The sequence below is a fragment of the Drosophila albomicans genome, chromosome 3 (genome assembly GCF_009650485.2).
Source record: "Drosophila albomicans strain 15112-1751.03 chromosome 3, ASM965048v2, whole genome shotgun sequence".
NCBI classification, from domain to species: Eukaryota; Metazoa; Arthropoda; class Insecta; order Diptera; family Drosophilidae; genus Drosophila; species Drosophila albomicans.
The window spans coordinates 38455338-38482968 of record NC_047629.2 but is presented as its reverse complement, the minus strand read 5'-3'; the positions used below and the strand labels follow the sequence as shown (position 1 = coordinate 38482968).

General features: G+C 38.3%; 6 protein-coding genes across 10 annotated transcripts in view; 3 read left to right on the top strand and 3 right to left on the bottom strand.

The window, feature by feature from the left end:
• Positions 1 to 21134, top strand: part of LOC117572628 (adenosine deaminase 2) — a 49350-nt gene extending 28216 nt beyond the window's left edge. The window contains exons 1-5 of one of the 3 annotated variants that reach the window (XM_034255583.2): positions 6282 to 6393; positions 18484 to 19466; positions 19770 to 19958; positions 20019 to 20616; positions 20924 to 21134. In XM_034255583.2, the coding sequence (XP_034111474.1) occupies positions 18627 to 19466; positions 19770 to 19958; positions 20019 to 20616; positions 20924 to 20970 (1674 nt within the window). In that variant the 5' untranslated portion in view covers positions 6282 to 6393; positions 18484 to 18626 and the 3' untranslated portion in view covers positions 20971 to 21134. Of the gene's footprint in view, positions 1 to 6281; positions 6423 to 18483; positions 19467 to 19769; positions 19959 to 20018; positions 20617 to 20923 lie in introns of those variants that run through there. The other 2 variants (XM_034255585.2, XM_034255584.2) reach the window with 2 other exon arrangements.
• LOC117572529 (bromodomain-containing protein DDB_G0280777) lies at positions 7562 to 11496 on the bottom strand. 2 transcript variants are annotated; one of them, XM_052005811.1, is made up of 11 exons: positions 11268 to 11495; positions 10999 to 11215; positions 10797 to 10940; positions 10669 to 10728; positions 9360 to 9611; positions 9044 to 9292; positions 8901 to 8969; positions 8734 to 8820; positions 8476 to 8674; positions 7893 to 8422; positions 7562 to 7833 (listed from the first exon to the last, which is right to left on the bottom strand). In XM_052005811.1, the coding sequence occupies exons 2-11, from the start codon at positions 11092 to 11094 to the stop codon at positions 7732 to 7734; spliced, it is 1788 nt and encodes a 595-aa protein (XP_051861771.1). In that variant the 5' UTR covers positions 11095 to 11215; positions 11268 to 11495; the 3' UTR covers positions 7562 to 7731. The 2 variants fall into 2 exon arrangements, with proteins under 2 accessions (XP_051861771.1, XP_034111280.2); XM_034255389.2 differs by lacking the exons at positions 7562 to 7833; positions 7893 to 8422; positions 8476 to 8674 and having other exon boundaries at positions 8897 to 8969; positions 11268 to 11496.
• On the bottom strand, positions 11983 to 13544 carry LOC117572545 (uncharacterized). The gene is made up of 2 exons (XM_034255417.2): positions 13492 to 13544; positions 11983 to 13428 (listed from the first exon to the last, which is right to left on the bottom strand). The coding sequence occupies exons 1-2, from the start codon at positions 13508 to 13510 to the stop codon at positions 12038 to 12040; spliced, it is 1410 nt and encodes a 469-aa protein (XP_034111308.1). The 5' UTR covers positions 13511 to 13544; the 3' UTR covers positions 11983 to 12037.
• LOC117572626 (adenosine deaminase 2) lies at positions 15567 to 17654 on the top strand. The gene is made up of 3 exons (XM_034255582.2): positions 15567 to 16621; positions 16678 to 16860; positions 16941 to 17654. Exons 1-3 carry the CDS (start codon positions 15686 to 15688, stop codon positions 17535 to 17537), a joined length of 1716 nt encoding a protein of 571 aa, XP_034111473.1. The 5' UTR covers positions 15567 to 15685; the 3' UTR covers positions 17538 to 17654.
• Positions 21135 to 22903: 1769 nt separating the features above from the next.
• Positions 22904 to 25253, top strand: LOC117572312 (adenosine deaminase 2). Its single transcript, XM_034255043.2, has 2 exons — positions 22904 to 23952; positions 24644 to 25253. Exons 1-2 carry the CDS (start codon positions 22945 to 22947, stop codon positions 25229 to 25231), a joined length of 1596 nt encoding a protein of 531 aa, XP_034110934.1. The 5' UTR covers positions 22904 to 22944; the 3' UTR covers positions 25232 to 25253.
• The window catches only part of LOC117572311 (uncharacterized), a 61998-nt gene continuing 59604 nt past the window's right edge, over positions 25238 to 27631 (bottom strand). The window contains exons 10-11 of one of the 2 annotated variants that reach the window (XR_007955146.1): positions 25687 to 26660; positions 25238 to 25604 (exon numbers count right to left, since the gene is read on the bottom strand). Coding sequence is in view for 1 of the 2 variants with exons in the window: in XM_034255042.2 (XP_034110933.1) it covers positions 26286 to 26660 (375 nt within the window). In the remaining variant the exon portion in view is untranslated. Of the gene's footprint in view, positions 26661 to 27631 lie in introns of both variants that reach the window. The other variant, XM_034255042.2, reaches the window with a different exon arrangement.

Below are 27631 nucleotides of genomic sequence, written 5' to 3'. Positions count from 1 at the left end.
ATTAAACTAAACAACATTTAAAAGTTTTTAAGTTTCTTTTATTGAAACATAAAGGTTCTCCACATTTGTTGCAAATTGAATTGGAATTTGTTTTCACCCAGTTTTATGAATATGAAAAAGTTAGAATGCAATTGAATATTCTATTTTTCATCAAATTACTACTTTAGTTACTATCAGCAATATGTTTTTTATTGATAATGATGAATGTGTTATAAAATCAGTTAAATTCTTTAAAGTAAAGTCTCTCAGCATTAAATGGTGAAACTTATTTTGTTACATGAACTTAAAGGTTACAAATTCTTGCTTGTTTCAAATTAACAGTAAATTATTCAAACGTAAGTACTTTCATCTTTAAATACACAAACCTGTTTAATTAACAATGGCTTAAAAACATTATCTTCAATACAAAATTACAAACAATAATTAACAGTACAATAATAGCTTCAATAAGCTGCAACTGAGTAATATCAAGTATACGCACTTGTGGTATTTATATCAATTTAAATAAATAGCTAGCATCTTCAGTTGACCAACTGCAGGGCAATCGAATTGTGGTTAATTAACAGTAAGTTAGGCATAACAATTTTAATTGCCTTGACAAAAATGTGGTAATTATTATTGCTATAATTGATGGCCATTGAAGATTAAGTCTAGCAGCTGCAGAAGGCAAGCCATGATTTAATGTTTACCTCAGTTCAGATGGCAACAAATAAGGGACTGAGTGCGTGGAAATGCTTTGTCAGTTGAGCTGTTTGTCTGTTGGCTGTTTGGCTGTTTGTCAGTTTTGCCAGGTGGCAATGTTGATGACAAATCAATGTGAAATTGATGAATGTTTGAATAACGAATGAGGCGAATACCCCAATCTGGGCAACATCGTGGCTTTGCTATCCCTCCGAGTGTGTGTCTGTGTGTGTGTGTGTGTGTGTGTGTGGGGGTCACGTGCGATTGTTTAGCATGCTTATTGGCGCATTTTGTGTGGCAAATTGCAGTTTGCAGCTGCTAGAGTTGCATGCAATTTGCATTTACGAATGCCATGCAAATTGCCATCACATGATCAATGTATAGATGAGTTGCTTCCCCCTATCGCTCTCTCTCTCCCTTCTCCTTTGGATATATCGCATGTGCATGCAAATGAAAAGCGGAAGTGCAAGCGGAAATACTGGGGAATTGAACACAGTTCGCTGCTTTTCACAATTTTTGGCGCGGTCGCCGTCGCCGTCGCCGCCGCCTTTATGCGAAAAAGTCAAAAATGCAAAAGTCTCTGAGAGGCGACTGCAATTTTGTTCTCTGCTGCTGCTGCTCGTCGCCACATTTATTACGCATGCAAAGGATGTTTGACTCGGTCTGGAAATGGAAGGGTAATAGAGTATGTTATGCTCTCTCTCTTTCTGCCTTCATTTTGTTGTTTCGCGGGTTTGTTTGTGGTGTCTGCTTGAAATTCATGACTGTTTAGCACACATGCCGCATAATGTTGCATGCATTTGCAGCCGCCGCGAGTATTGCAGCTGCCGCGAGCGCTGCGACTGTTTCAGCTGCTGTTGCTGCTGCTGCTTTCGCTTGTAAATAAGAAACAAACAAATATGCAAACACACTAAGTGCGAGAGAGCGAGACAACCAATATTTATGCATTTTCACATACACAAGTCCGCTCTTGTGTTTGTGTGTGTAAGCTGTGCATTTATAGCTTCGACTTGTTTTGCATGCTAATTGCCTTTTGCCATGTTTGTGTCTGTTTCGCTATTGCCTTCAATTTTGCAGCATACACTTCATTACTTGCACAAATATGCAGCTATTCATTGGCACAATTTAACGTGTTACAATTTTATTGAGTGCCAAAAATAATAACGAAACATTTTTAATTAGCTTGTACGCACATTGTTGAAAATGAAAATTTGCTAATGGAAATTTCCATGTTTACTGCAAGTTCAAAAACTGATACGCTTTTCCTCCAGTCAGCAAAACGTTTTTCAACAATCAGTCTACACTCATTTCCGCCAATTTGTGATTTGAATTGCCAAAAAAAAAATGATGTGAATCGGCAATCAATGCCAAATTTGATCCTTAATTCAACAGCTAAACAAATAATTTTACAAATAATTTTGGGTTTTTTTGCTGCTCGCAAAAATTAATTAAAAAAGCAACATAATCATTTTTCAAATCAATTTAAACATCAAAAGGAAAAAATTCCGCAAAAATAAATGATACACTAACCAAATACAATTTATGTTAATTCACACATGTTTTAGCATTAAAATGTATTTAATTACTGCGGCAATATCTAGTGCAGCTTATGGCATTAAAAAAATAATAATCATAATTAATATTTGTATCCTTAAAGTGCATTTAACCAATTTGAAAGTGCAGCTTTAATCTCAACCACAAAAGTTATGCGAAAAACTTGTTTGTTTTGTATGCAAAGTTATTGCTTATTTTCGGACTGCAACCGAAATCCAAATCAAACTCAGTTACATAATTCAAAAAGCAGAAAGAGCTTGCAACAAGCAACACAAAGTTTTCGCATCGATGAACTGCTTTTCCTTTGAGCAAAAGCAAAGTAAATAAAATTGCATACAGTTGGAATGCAATTTGAATTTACTTAATAGTTTTCTTTTTTCCTCTTTTTTTTGTGTATCAAATCAAATTGCAAACAGAAGCTGCAATATTAAGTTTTGTGCGTGAGTGTGCACACATGGCGTATGCGTATTGTAATCACGCTGATCTCATATTACGTCCACGCCCCGTTGCCACTTGCCACCTGCTGACTGTCGACTGTCGCCTGTCGCCTAATGGCATTGTGCATATTTCATTACATTAAGTGGCAAAACAACGCATAATCAACTCGCTCTCGCCCCTGCTTGTGACACTGAACACAGCGGGGGCGTGGCATAAAATCCCGGGATATCTACAACACTAAAACGGAGGGAAACGATGCAAAATCGAAATTTTTGTTGCCTTTCATCAATGCGCCACACCGCAGGCCCTGCCGTCTCCCTTGCCACAATGGTTTCCTGCTGCGTGCACTAATTGTACAGCCAACATTTGGTATTTGCAACGCTTGTTTATCCGACTGTTTGGGGAGAAGCTGCTTGGCATTGAACGAGAAAATTTGGAAGGGAATGCAAAGAGAGAGAGAGAGAGAGAGAGAGAGAGAGAGAGAGAGAGAGAGAGAGTGAGGGAAATTTGGAGAAAATTAGTTGCATGAACAAGTAACGAGCAGGCAGAATTTGCATCTCGGTATTCCAACATCTCAGGGCACAATTGATTTATGTTCGATATGGTTTCAGAAAGCAGCAGCAGCCATAACAAAACTACTTTAGCTATGCTGCTGCTGATATCATGGAATTTTGACACGCGCCCCGATTTTGTATGCTGATAATAATAATGTGCATGTTAGTCACCACTTTTGCTTTGTTTGCGGCAAGATTTATTTGCCATATATAAACTGTGAACTACACAGCATGTTTTGTATATGTTTAAACAAATTCGCTTGCTGAAATATTTGCAATCTATGCGTATATTTCACAAATGCAACAATATCTTAAAATCCAAATAAATTTGAAAGAAGAAATCGAAGAGAATCAAAATTTGCTATTCTCAACTTTGAGGCTTAGTCGAGTTATTCTCGAAACTTTCTGAGTAACTTAAATCATTAGAAATAGCTAAAATTGATAACGCTTGAACGCTAACGAATGCATGATTTGATTTCCTGAAATATATTTGCATTACTTGCTGAGTAATTGCTTAGAATTGTAATTCTACAAAAATCATTAAATATTGTTTTGACTAATTACTTTAACTCGCATCACGAATTTCCCAAAACAATATGAGGCTGAATATTATTATAAACTATTTATTTTGCTTAGAATTGTAATTCTAAAAAATTCATTAAACATAATTATGACTAATTACTTTCCAAAATTTCCATATGAGTCTTAATATTATTATAAACTATTCATATTTATTAAAATCATTATTTGTATGAAAGTATTACTACTATATTTTAATCAATAACAAAATTCCGCAATAATGATTGTTGAAATAATGGTATTTCTAAATTATTAATATTGCTTAGAATTGCAATCCATAACTTAAACTATTATCTTCAACTCAAGCACAAAATTCCCCAACAATGATTGATGTATTATGAGTGAAAATATTTTTAAATTAATACTTGAACTTAATCACAAAATTCCCTAAAACGTATTGTTGTATTATAAGCCTAAATAATATATTTATATATTGCTTAGAATTTCAACTCATAAAAAAATGATTGAATATTAATCTTTGTTTAGAAATATATTATATTAAATACAATCAATTTTAATATCTATAAAATAACCTTAAAATTCTCGAAATATAATTATTGTATTGTGAGAAAAAATACAAGCAATAATATTCTTTAAATACATTACAAATTACAATCTATTATATTGCATGAATTTAAATTCATATAAAAATCATTCAATATTCTGACTACTTCAATATTTAATCAAATAACTCATCAAAAGTGATTGTTGATTTATGAGGCTTGAGTTCTTTTTATTGTTCAAGCTATTTGAAGCTATTGCTATCTTTAAACTGACAGCCTGTGTTGTCTAATCTTTGAATTACGGCTCTTAAATAGTGTTTTCCACATCTTTTTGGGGTTTTTCTTATTGTACACTCGTAAATGGTTTTGCCTTTCTGCCTTCTGCCAAGCGAAGCCAAGCCAAACGAAGCATCATACTTATGTGCTCACATGCTTTGCATATTTGCATTTTTGTCATTTGTGTGAAAAACCCCTTTTTAGATTAGCACATACCATAAATTCATTTAAGTCCGCCTAATCCTGGCTCTCGCACACACAACACTTCGCACAGACACTTTCAAATTTTAGTTTGAGAATTGCTCCGGCACAGGCAAACGGCACCTTTACCCTAGAGAATGTGAGAGAAAACGGAGAGAGAAGGGAACGACTTCTATTTGCTTAAAAAATTGTGCATGCAATGCTCTTGTAAATTTATTTATGACTTTTGCATTGCACATGGAAGTGTGCCAGGAATTCTGAATGCTGTACAAAGCATTTGCATTGTCTTTGCGAAATCTGACTCTATTCCTCTTCGTCTTTTTTACTTTTCCATGTGCACCATTAACCTTTATGCTTGAAATCCCATTATCAGCCACGAGCCACAAAACAGAAATCTTTGAAAAGCAAAAAAATAGGAGAAATTAAATTCAAAGAATGAGAGGGAGCAGATTTATTTGCTTAATGAAATGAAACACAAATGTATTTCATTTCCAAAAGCAAATAAATAATCAATAAAAATTTGATTATTTCTGGAAGAGAATTCTCAAATAAGCTTATACAACCAGATGTCGTTGCAACGTGTGTGGCATGAACTGACGCACATTCATATATTCCACATACTTTCAACATCAAAATTTCCAAATTCGCCAAATGCTAAATCAAATTATTTTTTTTTTCTATTTGTTCTGTTTGTGTTTACAGAACTTGGGAAGCAGGCAAGAGATAAATATTCATGATGCGATAATTAACGTTTTGGATGATTGCTATTTTTGGGCGTGAATTGAACCGAAACAAAAACAATGCAAAAATAGATTTCCCAAATAACGAAGGCAAGAAAATTATAGAAAAATTTCCCCTCAGCTGCAAGAATTTCAAGTGCAAGATCATTAGTTAAAAAATAGAAGAAAAGAAAACATTGCAAAGCAAAGAGTATTTACGATCATCATAAACGTACATTAAATTTAATCCACACATATTTTCTTGTTCATCATATTTCAACGCTTTTTTAGTGCTTATCGTTTGAAGTCGAGCACACACACTCGAAAGTTATTCACAATCTAACGAGTGCGCTGAGAAGTGAATGATGCAGCACATTGGCCACGGGGCACTAAGTGACACTTTGCCTAAAGAGTTATCATCGAAATTTTGAAAAGGGAAAGTCATCAAAAATGTGTTTCATTCTCTCTCATTCTTTTCCTCTCTCTCTCTTAGAACTCTTGCTCTCTCTGGGTTGCAACTGCGACGTGGTCTGCGTCTAAAGAGTGACATTAATTATGAATTATTTAATATCATGTTTGATAAAACCGAAATGTATTTTGTTTACGTTGTTATCGCGTCTCCCACTGTTCAGATAAGTCGAAGAACACTCACACCCAAGCACACAAGTACTCATACACTCATTGATGAGTGCACGGCGTCGGCATTATAATCGTTATGGGAATGGGATTCGAGTTTGGTTTCAGCTCTGCTCGTTGAAATGTCGACAACGTCTGATCAGTCTTTGGGACGCGTGTTTCGTGTGTAGATCGCCGCGGATCGAGAACTTCTGAAAGAATTCGAAAATTCTATCAGTCAAATATTAAAAGTGACGCTCTGATTATTCTACGGTAAAATTAAAAGTGAAAAGCATAAAATTGTAATTACTGTGCTTTAAATAATAAACACATTAAATGTTTTTATGCCGTTCTTATGCGAATTAAATATAATTAACGCTGCGATTTTGAGCCATGTGCCTGTTCAGCTAAAAATATGATTCGCATATTAACGCACTTAAATTTCAACAAGAGGAAGATAGAACTTCACATGCAAATTAAAAGCCAATTTGTTATTTAAGTTGTTTAGTTAGTTTTGTTATTCTTTGCGCTTTGTGCTCGTCTGTTTGCGTTGTTCATTGTGTTGCAAATTGGTGTAAAAAATCCAATTTAGATCCAACCGAGATCTGAGCTGTAGATGAAAGAGAGCAAGAGCGAGAGCATAAAGCGATAAAGAGACAACCCAGCTGATTTTTATTTATATTTATATTTGCTTTCGATTTGATTAGTTATGCTTTGCCACAGAGTTCATTTACCCAGCGACGATGCTCGCAATGTTGCTCTTCTACTACATGTTTCCTCTCTCTCTTTTTCTTTTGCTCTCTTACATAAAATGCCGAAAAATAAAACTTGTCATACATATTCATGAATACATACATATATGTAGGTGCACATAATCAGCTTGTGAGTATATAAGTTGTTATTCTGTTGATTTTGTTATGTTTTCTTTGCTCTGTCAGCTTTTCTTGTTATTGCTATCGAATCGCAATCGGATATTTATATTTCATATTGAAATGACTTTTACTTTTGCCACTGCAGGTTATCACAAAATTAATTTAAAACAAACATTGAGCAGCGATAAAAAGCAATTCACATTTATTGCGTACTTCCTAAAGTGTTTCTGATAACTTTATGGTGCATTGAAAAACTCATTCATTGCATTCGCTCTCCATTATTCTGTTACAATTTAAAACATGTACGCAATTTATTGCTAAAATCAATGGCTTTCGATTGTTTAAATACATTTGCACTTTGAACTGAAATTGATGAAAAGATAGAAATACTTTCCAAGTGCAAAATCTAATCAACAGAGTGGCTTTATTTTCTTTGTTTATTCACAGTTAATAGCTAACCATTATTAATTAAAAATACAAAATTATTTTTAAAAACCCACACAATTGTGAGTGACATCTGTGAACGATTAGAAATACAACTAAGCAATGAAATAAATTATGCCAAGTGCTGTAAAAAAGATGATGCAAGTTTCTCGGTTTAATGACACATGAACTTAATTGCAGCCATGAATAGAAAGATTGATTGATTGCTGGAAAAGTGCGATGCTTTGTGTTAAGTTCACAATACATTTATTTAAGTGTCAGTCGTCAAAAATTGTCAAGATTTAATGATTAGATTTCAGTCAACGGGCCAAGTTGTAGCATTGTAAATTCGCATCTTGATGGGCAAACCCAAGAAATGCGATTCATGTGAGTTTACATTCGCTGAAAAGTTCTTTGACTGCGAAATAGTTTTAAAAAATTATATTAAATTTAAGTAAAAACGAGTGGAATACTTACAGCATGCCCTACGGAAGAGCTGTAATCATTTTCCGCTTTTAGAAATGCATAAATGCCATCATTCACATCGGACTTGTGTTTGCATCGAAAGTGTCGATCAATGTCCTCGCTGAGCAGCTCTTGAGGTGTTATCTCCTGCTGTCCACGACTTTTCTTCTTGGCATTCTTACCTTTATAGTAATACGATTCGGAGTCACTGCGAGCAGATCTCTTTGAATGCTCCTCATGTTGATGGTCTTTGTGCTTGCGTTGCCTTATGTCAAGCTCACTTTCCACACGCTCCACTCGACATTTTTTGTGTATCTCCGCACGTTCGTGATCTATGCGTAACTTGATCGCTTCCAGCATGGTTATGGGATCAACGGGTTTGGGTTCGTTGGGTACCTGATCGCCAAAGGCTATATGGAAGGCATGATCATTGAAGTTATCCTTGCCACTTAGTGAACTTTGAATGACGCCTGGACAATTGCTGTCCAAGACCAAAGACTCAAAGAAAAGTGTTTCCGCGCGATGTACAATCAGGTCTTCATCTGAGAAAGCCATTAAAAGAGAACAAGTTTTAGTTGTATAATCTTCTACTTACGTTTCATTTGGCTCAAAGGTGTCAAAGATCTACTGGATTTTGCTTCAGCTGCGTTGTCCTGGCAACTTGGCGATTTTTTGCTAGTCAAATTTGGACTCTGCTCAAGTGAACTTTGATTCATGCTCAGATTAGATTGATAAATTGTGCCAGTACGATAACCACTTGAAGCTTGTGAAGGCTCCCGAAATGTTACCTGTTGCTGTTCGGTTGAAAATGCATTATTATTGAGAACGAATCGAGAGCTGCTTCTCAACTCACAGTTGTTGATTGTTGCTGTTGCATTTGCTGTGCCCCTTGGGGCAACTGCATGTAGCTCGTCTCGTTGTACGTATCGCTCAAATCATGCTAGAATTCCGATTGGCAATTGACAATTCATTTGTGCTCAAATGTGCGAAATAAAGAAGATGTGAACTTTACTTACTCACCTGTATTTGACACGGCATATCCGGATATTGCATTCTCTGTTGTGTTGCTTGACTGGGGACTGATGTTGGCTGAAGGCTCAACAGAGATGAGTTTTCCTTCTTTTTTTTTTTTAACTGCAATTAAAGTCGTGTTTGATGCTTACCTGCTGTGGCATGCAGCAAGCTCGATAAGCTTGCTGTTGAGCTTGTGTGCGATATGGCGATGGCTGTTGTTGCAGTTGTTGTTGCTGCAGTTGTTGTTGCTGCAGTTGTTGTTGCTGCAATTGTTGTTGAGGCAGTTGTTGCAGATGTTGTTGTTGCTGCTGTGGTTGACAATACATTGAGCGTTGCAAGCGACGACCCGCATTACCTTGATAATGCGGCTCCATCATTGTGCTATTGAGCGCAGGTTCCTAATCAAAAGATGCATCTAACTTATGTGGGCTTCTCTTTTTACGACAGACAAAAAGCAAAACTCACAAAATCATCAAATTCATCTCGTCGCATAGATCGCATTTGCTGTTGTCTTTGTTGTTGCTGCTGTTGAAACTGTTCTTGGTGTTGCCGCTGCTGTTGTTGTTGTTGTGCTTGCAGTTGTTGCATTTGTTGTTGCCGCTGCCAATCGCCATAGTTCATGCCGATGCCACTGCTTTTATTCATTTGGTATGAAGTCTCCAGACGCTGAGACTCGTTGTTGCTGCTGTTGTTGTTGGTTGCAGCCTTGCCACAGCACTAAAGAAGATTGTTTAAAGATGTTTAAGCAAACAAACTATTTCTAACGCCAACATGCTAAGACTATAAAGCATAAATTTGAGCATAGAAGAACTCACATTTGAGCAACGTTGCAGAGTTGGCCATTGAGTTATTATTCTAAATACATATAAAATATGATAAATCACCCAAATCGAAAAAATGAATAGCAAGCCAAAGCACAAAATAATACCTATAGTATTTTCGTTGTGAGTAAATAAATTTATTTAAGATATTAATCGGTTCGGTTCACCATCTCGGTTACGATTAATTATATGGTATATTCTGAATGCAGTGGCATATTATTATGGTATATTTTAGTATTTTTATACCCGCTACCCATAGGGTAGAAGGGTATTATAACTTTGTGCCGGCAGGAAATGTATGTAACAGGTAGACCGAGGCATCTCCGACCCTATAAATTATATATATTCTTGATCAGCGTCAACAGCCGAGACGATCTAGCCATGTCCGTCTGTCCGTCTGTCCGTATGAACACCTAGATCTCAGAGACTATAAGAGATAGAGCTATAATTTTTTTTCGACAGCATTTGTTATTTTTGCACGCAAATCAAGTTTGTTTCGAATTTTTGCCACGCCCACTTCCGCCCCCGCAAATCAAAAAAATCGAATAACAAGCGTAAATTTAAAGCTAGAGTTGCGAATTTTGGTATATATAATAATTACTATAGTAGTTATGAGTCCCGAAAATTTGGTTGCGATCAGATAAAAATTAAAGAAATACTTTTGTATGGGCAAAAACGCCTACTTACTAGGGGTCTGAGTTGCTTTGGCCGTCAATCTAGCACATTGTGCCGTCTATGGTATATTTTGAATGGGGTAATATATCGATATACCAAACATACCATTTGGTATATTCTTAGTATTTTTTAGTATATTTGCAGTATATTTGGTATATTTTGAGAACAATGCCGCAAAATATATTGCTTTTAATCAAATTGGGTAGCGGGTATCTCACAGTCGAGTACACTCGACTGTAGCTTTCTTACTTGTTATTAGTCATTTAGTAGCAACTTACAGGTTTTTCATTAGGCTGCAAACCCAAGTAATTGTGGTTGGTTGGCTGAACCGTATGGCACTGAAATTAGCTTATTTATAAAAGCAGACTACGCACAATATACTATATTATAAGAACAAATTACTCACAAATTTATCGGCACCTCTTTGACAATCACGAGAGCCGCCTGAAGGCGCACTCGAAGATCGTCGATTATGCGGATTATCGCGAGTGTTCAATATTGGATCGCGATGTCTCTGATGCAGTTGCATTGTGTTCCATACTTGTGGTGACTACAAGAATATCGTTAAGTAGAAGTAAATACCATTTTTGTAGATTTTTCAAGCTAACCCTCGTATCATTTGAGCTTCCTTGTGTAGGATTAATTAATTGTTGTGGCGTCTTGACAGCTGCTGATGCTGCAGCATTCGCTGGATTTGCGCGCATTCTACTTTCACAGTCACATAGATCCTGATCCGAGTCGCAAGTTGTAGCGTTGCGATCTCGCTGCACATTCAGGTATCGATTGAGCGCGATGAGCAGTGCATCAGGCACCACAACAGAATTTCTAAGTGTCGTTTATTAATATAAACTCATTTTATTATCATTACTCCACTTACATGCACTCTATTTTTAAAAATTTTGTTAAAACACCCGTTGATAAAAAATAGTCCCAAAGCGTTATATTACAAGTATATTAAAATCTTACAAAGTTGAAATCAACTATTGTCAACTTCGTTGCACATTTTACCAGTAATATGTAAAAGAAATACAATCTATGGATTTTGATATAAAAATTATAAAATCTTCGTTAAAATAAGCAAAAGACACAATGTTTACAACTGTCGAAATGCGTTGAAATATATTTCATAAAATTTTACCTACACATGTTGCTAACTTAATCAAAGGTTAATACGATTTCTCTTATATTTCGAAACTAGTTTGTGGCTTCAAAACAAATTTATTATATGTTAATAATTATTATTGCTCTTAGAATAAAAGTTTTAATGTGATTATACGAAACCAATATTAGGTTAAATATTTCATTATGGAGTATATAAAATGCACAAAAATGTACTCGCATTAAACCACAGAATATAAAATATTGTTTAATTTTGTTAAACCAATATGATGCTGAATTAGAGTGTTTATTTAGCTTTCTTCTTCGCTCATCTGTGATTAACAAGCTCATATATTAGTTGACATTCTTATGCACGAAAACAAGATAAAAATTTAAATTTAAATTTATTTATTTTAATAGTGAGATTCTCTATCAATATTTTTAACTACATAAATATATATATTTTCTTAAATGCTAATCCATTTTCATCCGTTGTCTTTGGTAACTTTAATACTCTCTATTCTCGCCCCTCGCTCAATCATGTTGGCATCAACAGCAGCAGATCGTCTTTTCATTAGCCAAATGCTGCAGCTCAAAGTGCACAAAGGCCAAATCGTTATTGTTGTTGCACTCTCGATTGGCAATGCAATTGGCAATTGTATCGTGCTGCTCGTTTGACATCTGCAGCCTGGGGCAGCCATCGTGCCACACGGCCAACTGATGCGCCACCTTGCGAGCGTTGGGTGAATGGTGCAAGAAATGCTCATCGAGCTGTGCTAGAAATGTGGGCGTGGCATGCACATTACGCGTGAAATCCAATTCATGCAAACTCGCCGCCTGACTGACAATGAAGTGGAGCAACGCACGCGCCACTTGCGGCTGCTGTGGCAGCCACTTGATGCTGCCATCGGTCGCATCATAGTGCACCATCAACTGTGAGTGCCATGCGAATCGATGCAGTCGCAGCACTCTCAAGTGGCCTTGCAGCACTCGCAGCAAGCTGCCATCCAGTTGACATTGCAAATTCAATGCCACAATTTGACAGGCGACAACGGCATCGTCATCGTCATCGTCATCCGCTGTTGCTTCACTCTCCTCATCCTCATTCTCATCCGCATCCCTATCAACTTGCAACGCCGCGAGGCAGGCGGATATGGTAGCTGTGGCCACAGCAGCGCCAACAACAGCACCGACAGCATTTGCCTTGCCTTTGTCAGCGTCGGCGACGATGTCGCGACTGCAGCAAAGGAAGCCTGTCAATTGCCGCAGCTGTGGCAGCCGTGCAATTTCCGTGGCAGTTGCACGCACCGCGCACGATGGCAATTTCAGGCACTGCAATGTTTGACAATATGCCACGTTGGCCAACTCAGCAATTGAAACTGGAGTTGTGCTGCACAAGCAGCCACTGTTTCGGCCGCCTGGCAACAGCTCGAACACCGTTAGTTGCCTCAGCTGGGCAAAGAGTGTGACCAGATCCGCGGGCGTTACACCCAAACAGGCGCCAAGTTGCAACTGGACAATGTTCGGTGCTGCAACAACACGCGGCAATTGTTGCAACAGCATCGCGTTACATTGCGCAAAGCTTATCCGCTGTATGTCGCTCAATTGCTGTTGTTGTTTACCTGCTGCTTCTCCACCTCGGATCGTCAGCCAGTGCTGTAGTCCCTCGGTGCTGGCGTCGAGATTAAGCAGTGCTCGTGTCATGCCGGCCATGTGTGTCAGCAGTTGACTCTGCTCGCTGGCGCTTAGCAACTTTAATTGCGGCTCCAGTTGCCAATCGAACTCATCGGCGTATTTGCGTTGCCAAATATGCAGCACCAGCTGCTCGAATCGTCCACCCAACTGCATGAGCATGAATTGGTCTCTAATTGGGATTTGGCCACAGATCAACAGCAGGCAATCATCGTTGAGCGTTGTCAGCGTTGTTCCAGCTGCAGCTTCTGCAACAAACATTATGTCAGTAGTAGGCTATTTAGTTAGCATTCGCATTTTGTGCACTTTACCTTGCCGCCTTAGCTGCATTCTGTTTGTGTGTTCTGTGTGCTCTCTCGATAACTCGACGTTGTCAACTGACTCACTGCGTGGCCAATACTCTGGCCCGGCACAATCCGCACCCCTGTTTTGAATCACAGTCTCAGTTTCAGTCTCAGTCTGAGTCGCAGTCGCAGTCAGCTGCAGTTGCTGTCGCTCGCTCAACTACCACAATAACAAACTCAAAGCAGTTTGCCGCTCCAGCTGTGAGTGAGGCGTACGATGAGTTCGACATCAACACCACCAACAACATACCGCACAGTGGGATGTAAGCGCTGTTTTTTTTTAAGATAAAGCATTATGCAAAAATATATATATGAATTACATTTCCAAATAAAAATCTATTCCATTATTAAGAAATTAAATAGTGAACAAAAAAAATCTATAAGCTTTAAAAGATTACATCACTTAATTGTATTTACATTTATTATTTTTGTATATGTATTTAGTATTTTTGTTACTAATTCTTTGTGAAATTTTCTTTATTTTTGTAATTTATATAAATTTCACATTATCGTCTTATACATTTGAAGTATATTATAATTATTTATTCAAAGTTTTCTTTTTATAGAAATGTTAAGTTAAGAACATTTGTGGTTTTAAATTATTATTATAAGAGAAAAAAATTAAAATATATGACGAATCAAATTTCTAAATTTGAAATAATTGAATCTAACAGTTTGTTGACATTTTTATACCCGCTACCCATAGGGTAGAAGGGTATTATAACTTTGTGATGGCAGGAAATGTATGTAACAGGTAGAAGGAGGCATCTCCGACCCTATAAAGTGTATATATTCTTGATCAGCGTCAACAGCCGAGACGATCTAGCCATGTCCGTCTGTCCGTCCGTCCGTATGAAATACTGGATCTCAGAGACTAAAAGAGATAGAGCTATAATTTTTTTCGACAGCATTTGTTATGTTTGCACGCAGATTAAGTTTGTTTCAAATTTTTGCCACGCCCACTTCCGCCCCCGCAAATCAAAAAAATCGAATAACAAGTGTCATTTTAAAGCTAGAGTTGTGAAGAGTTGTGATTCCTGAAAATTTGGTTGCGATCAGATAAAAATTGTGGAAGTTATTAAAGAAATAGTTTTGTATGGGCAAAAACGCCTACTTACTAGGGCTCTTAGTTGCTTTGGCTGACAATCTGGTATATTGCGTATACTCTATGGTATATTTTGAATGGTGTACTATATCGATATACCAAACATACCATTTGGTATATTTTTAGTATTTTTTTTTAGTATTTTCGGTATACTTTGAAAATAATACCGCAATATTTTGCCTTTATTAAAATGGGTAGCGGGTATCTCACAGTCGAGCACACTCGACTGTAACTTTCTTACTTGTTATAACACAATCAGTTTCCTTAAAAATATTAAAAAGAAAAATTGAATTAAAAAATAATTTATTTTATTTTAAAATAAATACATATCAAAATCGTATGAGAAATATATGTAAAGTAGAAACAATTAAAACTAACAGATGTCTTAACATCGATTAAAAGAAATTTTGTAGTACAATTACATAAAAAGTTAGTTATCATGGTATCATACAGTAAAATACTTAAGCTAGTGTAGAAAACTACTATATATATTTTTTTCATATAATCATTTCGCATTTCTCACATTAAGTGAGTTTCAAGTGCCAACCAATTGCATTCGTACCACTGTGCCGCTGTTGGTGGTGGTGTATTCGCTGCGCTACAAAAATAAATGCAACCCCTGGCCGGGCGAACGCCCGCTCAAAGTGCGTTCTTGAAGCGGGATATGGGTCGCTCCTCGTTACTCGCTCCTCATTCCTCGCTCTTTGCTTTGTGCTCTTCGACCCCCGCGCTTCTTTAGTGCTGCGCTTCATATGGCATTGCGATTGTCTTTTATCGCATATGAAGTGCAGAGTTCTGGGTGCTATTTTTAAAAGCAACGATAAGTACCAGAACATATGGTAGGACTAGAAGTTGCAGCGGGCAGTAAATGAGAGAGTTACATGCTGAACAAAACACAGATCACAATGCTAGAGTTGCTTTTTTACATCAATACGAATTTGAGGCTACTTTAGTCAGTCATGATTTGTGTTTAGCACAAAAATTCGGAGTAATAAAATTTCCCTCGATTTCTCAAAAATCAACTATTTCGGCCTGTTCAAAATTCTCAATTTGGCGATGGCAACACGCAGTGTTGAGTCGCAGAAGTGCGAAGATGTCTACAAATATCCGCTGCGAGATTTGTCCCAGAATGCAGCAGCAGCACAACAACAACAACTTTACTGCAACATCAGCGACAACAGCAACACCGATGAGGCAAACCATCGTGGTCGTAATGCCAAATATAATTCGTTGTGCTGGCATCTGAGTCTTGTCATGCTGGTAAGCACCGTGGTCCTCGCACTGCTCTGGACAATCTATCTCAGTTTAGATTATTACTCCTGCTCGCTGGAACAACGTTTCGCCCATATGCGACGAGATTTCATGCTGGTCGAACAGCGACGTCGCCTGGGCGGCAAATTGAAGTTGTCGGCACTCGAAGGACTGGCCAACGATCGTCTGTTGGCCATCAAGCAGAACGATGAGGATGTGCATCACATATGGAACGATTATCAGCTAGGGTCATACTATCTTAGGAGTTACAAGATCAATGAAACCGATCTTTATACTGTGCTGCGTGCGATGCCAAAAGGGGGATTGTTGCATGTTCACGACTTTGGTTTGTTCAACACAGAATTGCTGATCAATCGTACCTATCATCCGGATCTGTGGACTTGTGTGACTCGCAATGGTGTCTTTGAGGAGTTTCGCTTCGCACGTCGTCGTCCCAACACGCATTCCAAAGGTGAATACGCATGTCAATGGGTTTTGTTGGACGATTTGCGCAGTCAGGGTAAAACGCACCATGAGCACAAGCTAAGAAAGATGTTGTCTATGAATGGACATAACTTTAAGAACTCCAGCCACATGGCTGGTCACCTGAGACGTGCTCAACGCCTCATATACGGATTGGTTAGTTTTCGCCCTTTGTTTCCTTCGTTGCTGATGCACATGCTCGAGGAAGTCTATGCTGATGGTGTCAACTACATCGAGTTGCGCTCTGCACTGCCAATTGTGAGTAGTGAAAGAGTAGAGAAAGATTTGTTTTTATTCTATACTGCTGCCCACAGTTGTATGATTTAGATGATACGAATTATACCATCTGGGATACGGTCTCTGCTTACTATGTCGCATCAAATCTATTCCGCACCAATCACGAGGATTTCTTTGGCTTGAAGTTGATCTATGCACCAGCGCGTCACAGCAGTCAAAGTCAGCTGAAAAGCTATCTAGACAATGCTCGATTTCTTAAGGTAGCATTTGAAGGGGGATTTTCTCTTTCTAATAGTGAAAGTCCAAGTGAAAGTATTTAATCTCATTTTCTGCCACACAGATACAATTCCCGAATTTCGTTGTTGGTTTCGATTTAAACAGCTTTGGCGACGAGTGCCATCAACCAACGCTGGGCACACAAGTTCAATTGTTGCACGCTTCGAAGCAATTGGACTTTTACTTTCATGCCGGCGAATCACGTTGTCCGACTGGTGAATCGCATGCAAATCTCGTTGATGCCATGTTGTTGGGCAGCAAACGCATTGGCAATCCAATCAATTTGCCGCAGCATCCGGAAGTCCAGAGGACAACAAAACTACTGAAGATGGCGGCGGAAGTGTGTCCGCTTTCCAACTATTATCTACAATATGTCAACGATTTCGGTCAGCATCCGGCGGCATCTCTGATTGCCTCTGGCCATCCCATTGTTGTGGGCTCGGATTATCCAAGCTTTTGGAATGCCGCCCCCCTTACTGATGATTTCTATGTGACCTTCGTGGGCATTGCCAATCAGCAGGCCAATCTCCGTCTGCTCAAGCAGCTGGCCATCAATTCGCTGCAGTTCAGTGCATTGCATGACATTGATAAGCGTAAAGCACACGCTCAGTGGCAATGCAGTTGGAATAATTGGATCGAAACTTTAATGGGTCAAAGTTGATAGTATTTCCCTACTTCCCTTATTTAGTTTAACGAATGTGCCAAATTTTTATTAGGAAAAACAATTTTGTTTGTTCTGAAATCTATGGAATTTATATAGCTATACTATCAACTTTTATTCAATGCTGGATTTTATTTTTGTTGGTGTACTCGAGAGGTTTATCTGGTTCCAATTTGTGTAGTTTCTGTCACGTTTTTTGTTGATTGTAAATCGTTTCGCTATTTTTGGCAGGCTATTAAAATAGGTACAAGGAGCTAGTGCTTTCCTCACTCATATTTATTTTTAAAACTGTTAGTAATGCATTCCAAAGCAGTTTTACTCAACTAAAGTTCGCTTAAGCTTCGTAACTAAATTGCTTCATAGAGGCAATTATTGGTCAAAAGTTTGCTTCCACTTTTCTTATTTTACCCACATGATTCACATTTCAAAAATTTAAACTGCAGTTAAAAAATGTAGACTATATGTGAAATTTGCTCGTCATAGCAAGTTTATATTACGGTCATAAATTAGTCAGTTCCCCAAGATATCCATGAGCACTCTAAAATTTCCCAATCTCTCATTGATTAGTATATAATTCTTCAATTGATGAAATTGATTGACGTGCGACGTACGACGAACGACGATTAGATCGCAATCTTGTTGAGATGCGGATAAGGATACTTAAGAGTGGGTAAATAGTCATCATCATTGGTCAATAAAGTAAATTGGGCTCTTGTCGGATTACGTTGAAATCTAATCTCTGTCATTCGCGGCCATAAATCAAGATGCCTGTCACGATTAAAGGCAGTTGCCAGGGTGAGAACTGAATGGACGCAGGAAACGCTTTTTCAATCAGATTTTAGCTGCGGCTATCGCCAAAAAAAAATGAATGTTCAAGCAGCACGTGTTAAATCAAAGATAATGCCAAAACCACTTGAACTAGTCTTTTATTTCATTATGTTTTTAGATAACAGCAAACTAAGCGTACGACACGCGAAATTGGACAACAAAATCAGACATTGTCCGGTGCGAGTTACTCAGTTGTTCCACGGACATTGACGCGAACAGAAGCTCCAGAAAATCGCATAAATAGTTGAAATCGGGAAAACAATGCAACAACGTTACAATCTAATCGCTCTGCTGAGCCTCTGTCTCTGTCTTGGCCTGGCTGAGTCACGCACGCGACCCAAAGCATTGCCCATTACGAAGTACGTTTATACTACGGGCAGCTCATCGCACGTGGAGAGTCTTTTGGGCACTTCGCGCCCCAGTCCCGAGGCTTATAAGACGGTGAGGAATGCTTTTGCCCACTATGAGGAGTCGCGATCATTGGGCTACGATCTGGAGCTGGACTCACGTGAAGTTCAGGCCAATGAAACAATTATGAAGGCCAAGATCAACGAGTATGCGGAGGGAGAAATTACGCCGCATCTGTTCAATCCATCGCAGCACATCTTCAAGGTGCTCGATGCCATCAATAAGACCGAATTGTTCCAGCTGCTGAGGCACATGCCCAAGGGCGCTGTGTTGCATGCTCATGACACGGCTTTGGCCAGCACAAAAGTCCTCATCGAACTGACCTACAAGGCTGATCTCTGGATTTGCCAGCAAACTGGCGATCTGAGTGCTGAGGCCATGCGTTTTGCCAAAGAAAAGCCAGCTGCTTTGACGGATGCCGGACAGAACTGTGATTGGAGCCTGCTCTCCGATGTGCGAAGGGAGCGTGGAGCCGAAGCAGTCGATGAATATTTGGCCGAACGTCTGACACTTTATCCCACCACGGACTTTTTGGACAACAACGATGCGTGGACGAAGTTCATGAAGATCTTTGCGCTCCTCGACGGTCTGTTGATGTACGCACCTGTCTGGGGTGAATACTACTACAAGGCCCTGGAAGAATTCTTGGCTGATGGAGTGCAGTATCTGGAATTCCGTACCCTGTTGCCAACGGTGAGTTTGAAATAAAAATAATTAAGATCGAAAAAGTAGAGTGTGCTTGAATATATCGGATATCTGCTATCCGATTTTAATAAAAGCAAAACTGCGTGGTAATTTATTATTATTTCGTATATCGATATACTACTTTAAAATATACGAAATTATAATACAAAAAAAAAATATTAAATTATACAGAAAGCTACATTTCTTATATTCATATACTACTACATTCAAAATATACCATAAAGTACACTCAAATCATCTAGAATAAAAACATAAATTACTTCTGTATTAATATCACCTCTACAATTACAGCTCTATGATTTGGAAGGCACTGTTTATACGCCTCTGGACACTGTGCGCATCTATGTGGAAACTCTGAATGACTTCATGTCGAAGTCAGAGAACTCCGCTTTCATTGGCTCTCGCATGATATATGCTCCACTCCGCAACACAGACACAGAAGGCATGTTGGGCTACATCAATACACTTAAAGAGATTAAGGTAAGTTTGCACTGCACTCAACTCACTCGGACTGCATTTAATTGTTTATTGATTTTGCAGGAGAAGTATCCCGATTTCTTGGCTGGCTTCGATTTGGTGGGTCAAGAGGAATTGGGCAAACCCTTGAACGTATTTATTGATCAGCTGCTGCAAGTGCCCGACGACATTGATTTCTATTTCCATGCCGGCGAGACAAACTGGTTTGGTTCCACAACCGATGAGAATCTCATTGATGCCTTGTTGCTGGGCACCAAACGCATTGGTCACGGCTTTGGGCTGGTCAAACATCCCGTTGTGCTGGACCTGGTCAAGAAACTGAACGTCGCCATCGAAGTCAGCCCGGTGTCGAATCAAGTGCTGCAGTTGGTCAGCGATTTCCGCAATCATCCGTGTGCACAATTCTTCGCTGATGGCTATCCCGTTGTCATCTCCTCGGATGATCCATCATTCTGGAAGGCCACCCCACTGTCGCATGACTTTTACATTGCCTTCCTGGGCATTGCATCGCAGCATGCGGATCTGCGGCTGCTGAAGAAATTGGCACTCAACTCCATCCAATACAGTTCGCTGAGTGCGGATGCCAAGTACGATGCGCTGAGCAAGTGGCAAATGAAGTGGGATGAGTTCCTGGACTATGTGAACAATGTTTCGCCAAATGGTGCGTCCTCCAGTCTATACCTAGATTGACTAGCACGGGTGGTGACAGCGCTTCTGGTCGCGTTCTCTCTCCTCAACGCCGTCCGGTTGTGTTAGTCTGTAAAGCCTGTTCCGTCTTCCTTTTCTAATCCCATTTCCTTTTCCTGCTTTCCTTTCTTAATCCTCAATCTGTGTATATTTATGCTCCTAACACCAAGTTACTCTCTCTCTATCTATTCACACGCATGCTCATTACGATTTATACATCCATCTAGGCTATTAAATAATTGATTAGTTTTTAATCGTTTGTCTATCGTTTATCGCATTAGGTGCTACTTCATACTCGTCACACGGTCAATCCATTATAGGTACATAAGAGAATTTACCACTTAAATAGTTAATCGATAATACACACACACATACACACATACTATGTGTCTTTATGATGCATTGGAGCAATCAAACAGCATTTGCACTAAACATATACTTGTTATTGTATTTGAATAAAGAGCTCGGCTTATTTCATACACCTACAACCCACGTTTTGAGTATACTACTTGTACTTAGCAAGCAACTACTTACTAGCCACAATTCATGGCCATGTCAGTCGGTTCAGTCAGATTTGCTAAAAGGAAACCTCAGCATTAATGCTAATGAGTTATGCAGCCAAGCGAGCACTTTGCCTCGCTCTCTCTAGAGATGACCAAGTATTTCCATCGATGTCTACGGAGATGCCAGAGAATAAATATAATGTGACATTACCCATTCTATTTAATAACGGAATTTCAGTGAATGGAGTTGCACAGCAAATTTTAGCATAAATAGATTTTAATATTAATATTTAAATGTATTAAGACCTTTGGCTTTATTTATCGACATCGGATTTCAATAAGTTGTTTTTTAGTCGAATTAAGAAATATAATAAAAAATGTTAGCTTCATCAGAAGTGTCTTGATTCAACACAAATATTATTTATACAGAAAAAAGATTTAATACTTTTTGTTCAATAATTTGTATGAATCATTTAAATGGGATTCTGAAAGATCAAATTTGATTTCACATTAAATGCAATTAATATTCTGTAGTTGAAACAAACAATTGAGTTAAGCAGACTGTCACAATTTGAAACCTACGTGAATGTACTCGATAAATCGGTGTATAATAATAATACTGAAAACTACGCTTTAGTTGACGTTAATAAGCAGTATCAGTTTATTAATCAGTATCTGCAATCTGCGGCAGTCAACTATAATTAGTTATCAGCGCTGATAATCATTCGGCTAGTGGTTAACAAAACAATCAGAAACATAATAATAAATAAATGAAATAAATCAGTCACTAACAATGCCGATAGCTTGTTGTACTCAAGCGTTAGCAACACATGGAAATATGAAACCGAGAGTGTCACAAGACACTTTAATGTGTTCGTCAATGCTCCATTCAATTATATTCCTGTTTAAGGCAGAAATGGCTTATCAATAGAGACTTTGAGCTTAATAAGAAATCCGACTAATCTGTTCGTTCCATTTATTTATTTTTTTTATTGCCAAACTTTGGTTATTTGCAGTCCTCAGTTCTCTGTCCTCTTCAGCGTTGCATCTCTAAGTGATAACACATGCATTTTGGGTTTTTGGCAGTGAGACTGACAAACGACCTGGACATAAATCTCTTAGCCTCTCGCTCTTCGCCTCTGTTGCTGCTGTCGATGATGATGCTGCTGAGTGCACAGAAAAGTGGTCGATGGTTTAATGAATGCGTAATGCCTGGTGCTTGCTGAGCCTGCCATGCCTCATGGCCTGACGGCTTTTGAGTAGTGCTTTGGCTCTACTCGACTCGCTGTGCTCCACACACATGTATCAATTTTACGTTCGCCTGCTTAGTGGTATCTGCGGATCTGTGGCCATGGTTCGATTTTGATTTGGCGCCCGTAATGAGCACAGTTTTATGGGGCAGCGTAAAATGCATTTCGAGTCAGGCGGAGGCAGTGAAGAGCGAGGAAAGAGAGAGGCTTACGCCCGACCGAATATGTATGAGCCCATAAAATTGATGGCTTTGCAAGTGTGTTTGCATGTATGTGTGCGTGTGTGTGAATGTGTGTAAAGGGGCGCAAAATGGCGGCACATTCAGTGGCAGCCTCATCAATTTGATGTTGGCCACGGCCCCAGGCACATTTAATGTGGTGTCGAGGACGCGGGGCGCAACACACATAAAAAAAGTAAGAAAAAAAAGAAGAGAGCCATCCACATAAATAACTAATAAAGGCCGCAGAATGTGAATAGTTGTTGCCGCCACAGTAAAATGAGAATGTGTGCGTGTGTGTGTACAATCATTGACAAATGTGCTCGTACAAATGTCGAGCATTTGTTTTCAAAATTTCAAATTCGCCTCGCCTGCAACAATGCTTAAACTGCGCTTCTGTGGGAGCATGATGCGCTGCCTGTCGAGGTGCGCCCAGAAGAAGTACGAACCCATCTCGATCTCGAAGAGTCTGCGAGAGAATTCACCCGAGGCGTATGCCATAATGCGAGAGGCAGTCATTAAGCTGGAGCGTCAAAGCGCACGGTTCACCAATGTGCTGTTGTCGCCCAAGGAACAGGCAGCCAACGAGGTGATTATGCGCGAGAAGAATGCGGAGTACAACAAAGGGTATCTGGAACCGGGCAATGGCAACACCGACGAGCCGCCTTATTTGGTGTTGAACAAGATTAAGGAGACGCCCCTGTATAGTCTGCTGCAAAAGATGCCCAAGGGTGGGCTGTTGCATGCCCATGACACGGCCATCTGTAGCTCTGCGTATTTGGTTGAGCTCACCTATCGCAAACATTTGTGGATCTGCACCAAGAACGAAGGTGCCGATGCGATTGCGTTTCGCTTTAGTAAGGAGAAACCCACCATGAAAGCCACCGAGGAATGCAGCTGGGAACCAATGGAAGAATTCCGCGAACGTCGTGGCGAAGCGAATGTCATCAAATATCTGCTGCGACGCTTCAGCATGTATCCAGTGTCCTCTTATGCCACCAACAATGCAGCCTGGCAGGATTTCATGAGCATCTTTATGCTTCTCGATGGCCTATTACTCTTTGCGCCTGTCTGGCGGGATTATTACTACAATGCGCTGACGGAGCTGCATGCGGATGGAGTTCAGTATTTGGAGCTGAGATCTGTGATGCCGAATCTCTATTGCATCAATGGCGAGCAGTTGGATATCATGGACACCATGGAGATTTATAAGTCGGAAACTGAACGTTTCAAAGCAAATAATCCAGATTTCATTGATGCCAAATTGATTTATGCTCCGTTGCGCATTGTGGAGCCAAAAGTGTGTGAAGACTACATAAAGAACTGCATAGCTTTCAAGGTGAGTGGTATGATAATCATAATCCAAATTTATACAATAGGAGTGGAGGGTATTTTTTAAAGAATTTTTTATTTAAAAGCACAAAACTTTTTATTATATAAGTGGCATACAAATTCACCAATCTTATTGCCTTAAAAATAAAAAAAAAAATACACAATCCGATGCCTACTTATCAGAATGTATCTTCAGTTGATTTAAGAAATATTCTGATTTTGATTACACTTAGATTCAGTTTATTTTCAAATTTGAATATTTTCCAGATGTTACAAATTTACTTTGAAATGTTACTTAAAAATTCTGAATTAGCAATTTCCATTTGATGAAATGATACAGCTCCCCACATAAAAATCCAAAATCATGTAGCTTTATAAAATTTTCTATTTACGAAAAATTCCATATTCAAATTTAGAAAAGTATTTCATATATATTCCATGTATAATACTGAAATACAATTTTTCTTTAATTAAATTTTGCAATAACTTTTGCTTTTTGTTGTATGCAATAAATATCCAAACACATGTAATTTTCTAAATTTTATGGTAGGACATAATCAACTCTCAAATTTGTTAGTTGTTAATTATCCTGAAATCGAAATTATGTGTAATAAAAGTAGCACACAGTAGTATTTCTTAAATACATTGAAAATCAGAAACAACTTTATAACTTCAATAATCTCTCAAATACTTTATAGAAAAATTACTCCACATTTTTGGCTGGCTTCGACTTGGTGGGTCAAGAGGAGCTGGGTCGTCCCCTGATAGATTTTGTGGAGCAACTGCTCAAGCTGCCCGAGGACATCAACTTTTACTTCCACGCCGGCGAGACGAACTGGTATGGCACCTCGATTGATGAGAACCTGGTGGATGCCGTGCTGCTGGGCACAAAGCGCATTGGCCATGGCTATGCGATAATCAAGCATCCGCTGGTGATGAACATGCTGAAGCAACTGGACATTGCTGTCGAGGTGTGTCCAGTGTCCAATCAAGTGCTGCAGCTCGGACAGGATTATCACAATCATCCGGCTGCGATGCTGATAGCAAATGGTGTGCCGATAGTGATATCATCTGATGATCCTTCGTTCTGGTGGGCATCGCCCTTGACACATGATTTTTACTACGCTTTCTTGGGTATAGCTCCGTTCCATGCCGATCTGCGCTTTCTTAAGCAAATGGCGATGAACTCGATACGTTATAATGCGATGGCCGAGGAGGAGAAGAAAAAGGCTTTTGAGAAGTGGCAAAAACAGTGGGATAAATGGATCGATGATGTGGCCAAATAAAATTACAGTTTATGTTTTGGAATTTTTGTCATTTTTATTATTTATTTATATTTATTTATTTCCCTCAGCTAAGAATTTAGTATGCACTCGTAAGTAACTTACAATGGATACAATTGATATGGGTTATGAGTATGCACAAGCTTGGTGTTCTTTTTATTTTTGTTCTTTTTCTTATTCACTTTCAAATATTCATAAAATTACATTTGAGATATTTCATTGGGATATGTGTGTGTTTTTTGTTTCATTTGGAGAGCAATCAAGCTTTTCTTTATTCACAGTTGGCCTATGTAATTGGTTTATTTAAATATATCCAGGTGATAATTTGTTGTTGGTTACATTCAACTGATATTGTTTTTTGAAATACAGAGAGAATCTGGAATACACTTACATAAGCATGTGAATATAAGCGAGTATATAGCACAATTACAATTATATTTATCATCGAACATACATACAATTGAGAACTCTTTGAATGAGCTTGTTTGTTTGTTTTTATTTGTTTAGATCAAGTTACGCTTTATCTTCTCATCTTTAAGCCCTATAGCACAAGCCATTTATTGTACATCTAAATTTAAATTCATTTTTATTTTATTTAGGGGGGATTTTTGCCAACTTGTTTAATTGAAATTTTGTTTCGATATTTCGTATTCTTTAATGTTAAGCATTCTTTCTGTATATGTGCTCGCAAAAATATTAAATACCATATGTTTCATCAAAATACTTTGCCCAGTATTTACCATTAAATTTCTTTCGATTTGCAACTATTTTTCGGTTTTCATGTATTGTTTGGATTTATTTTACGTTTTCTTACCTAAACCATTTCCAATGTTAGTTAATCATTTTTACAAGCTTACTTAATTTAACCGCAAACTAATTAATCAACCCTTCCCAGCTGATACCAGTTGCACTTCCTTCCTTTCGTTCGACATTCACACAATACACAATACAATTTTTATATATCGCTATGCTGTACAAATCTTAATTTCTACTCAATTATCGCAACTCTGACCCATTTTTATCGCATGCGAGAGAAAAGTTCAAGTCTCAGTTTACGCTATGTGCGTTCCCATCGCTTCTGTTGTTGCTGTTGTTGTTGCTGCTGTTGTCTTTGCAGTTTTTCGGCTTTCCAGCTGGTTTCGCCCACACTTAATGGATAGGGTATTATATCGGGCTGCTGCTCCGACGACGAGTTGTCATCGTTGCCCGCATTAATGGCATTAACAACATCCTCATAGCCGACAACATCCTCGGGAATCGCCTTATGCTGCTCCTCCTCGTCACCAACAGCTGCATCTTCTACTTCTTCATCGTCTGCTGCATTATGCATTAGCGTTAGTTTCCTCTCATGATAATGTGGCTTTTGTTGCAAATGATGTTTGTTGTTGTTCTTGTTGTTGTTGTTGTTGTCGCTGCTGTCAGCACGACAAAACTATAAGACCGCAAAAAAAAGATAAGAAAAGAGCGAGAAAATTATATTAAAATTGCATGCATAATAAATTGTGCATATTTTGTGACATTTAATTAAATTTCTGAAATTAATGAAATTATTCACAGCTAATTTTATGCAGCAGATAAGCGACTTATATAACACACAGTTGCAACTGCAACTCAACTGCGGTTATGTGCTTCACTTAATTGCTCCAAATGATTTGCGAAATTTTTGTTCGCTTAAATGCACACACATAAAACATTTAAGAAAGCTACAGTGTGAGTGTGCTCGACTGTGAGATACCAGGTGTACATTTTGAATAAAAAACAAAACAATGCGGTACCTTTTTAAAAATATACCAATTTAATATACCACAAAAATACTCAAAACAAAATATACCAAAGGTTATTTATATTTATTCAAAATATAATAATATTGCAAAATATACCAGATTGCCAGCCAAAGCAACTGTAATCATTATTATTTTTGACCATTTAAAGATTATAAAACTTGTCGATTTTCGGGACGGAAGTGGGCGTGCAAAAAATTTTATACATTTCCTGGAGGCACACAGTTATAATACCCTTCTACCCTATAGGCAGCGAGTATAAACAGCGTTGATAAGTCTAAAACCACAATTGCAAAGAGGGACAGACAGTGAATAGGGCATCAAAACCACACTCAAAATAATAATAATAATAATAATAATAATATGGTTCAACAACTCGCGCCATTTGTCACAATTGAATGTTTCGGCTACTTAACTTGGCCAAGATAAGCGGCGATAAGCGGACTGTAGGATAAGAGAACTACAAAATAAAAATAAAAACTAGTGGCCGATAAGCGACATTCGTTGGCAGCTAAGTCAAGGTAACATTGTTTAGATTACAGTGTCAATTGCAAGGTAAAATAAAATAACATAATTGATAGTTTATAGCTTAACAAGTTAACAAATCTATTACTCGAAATAT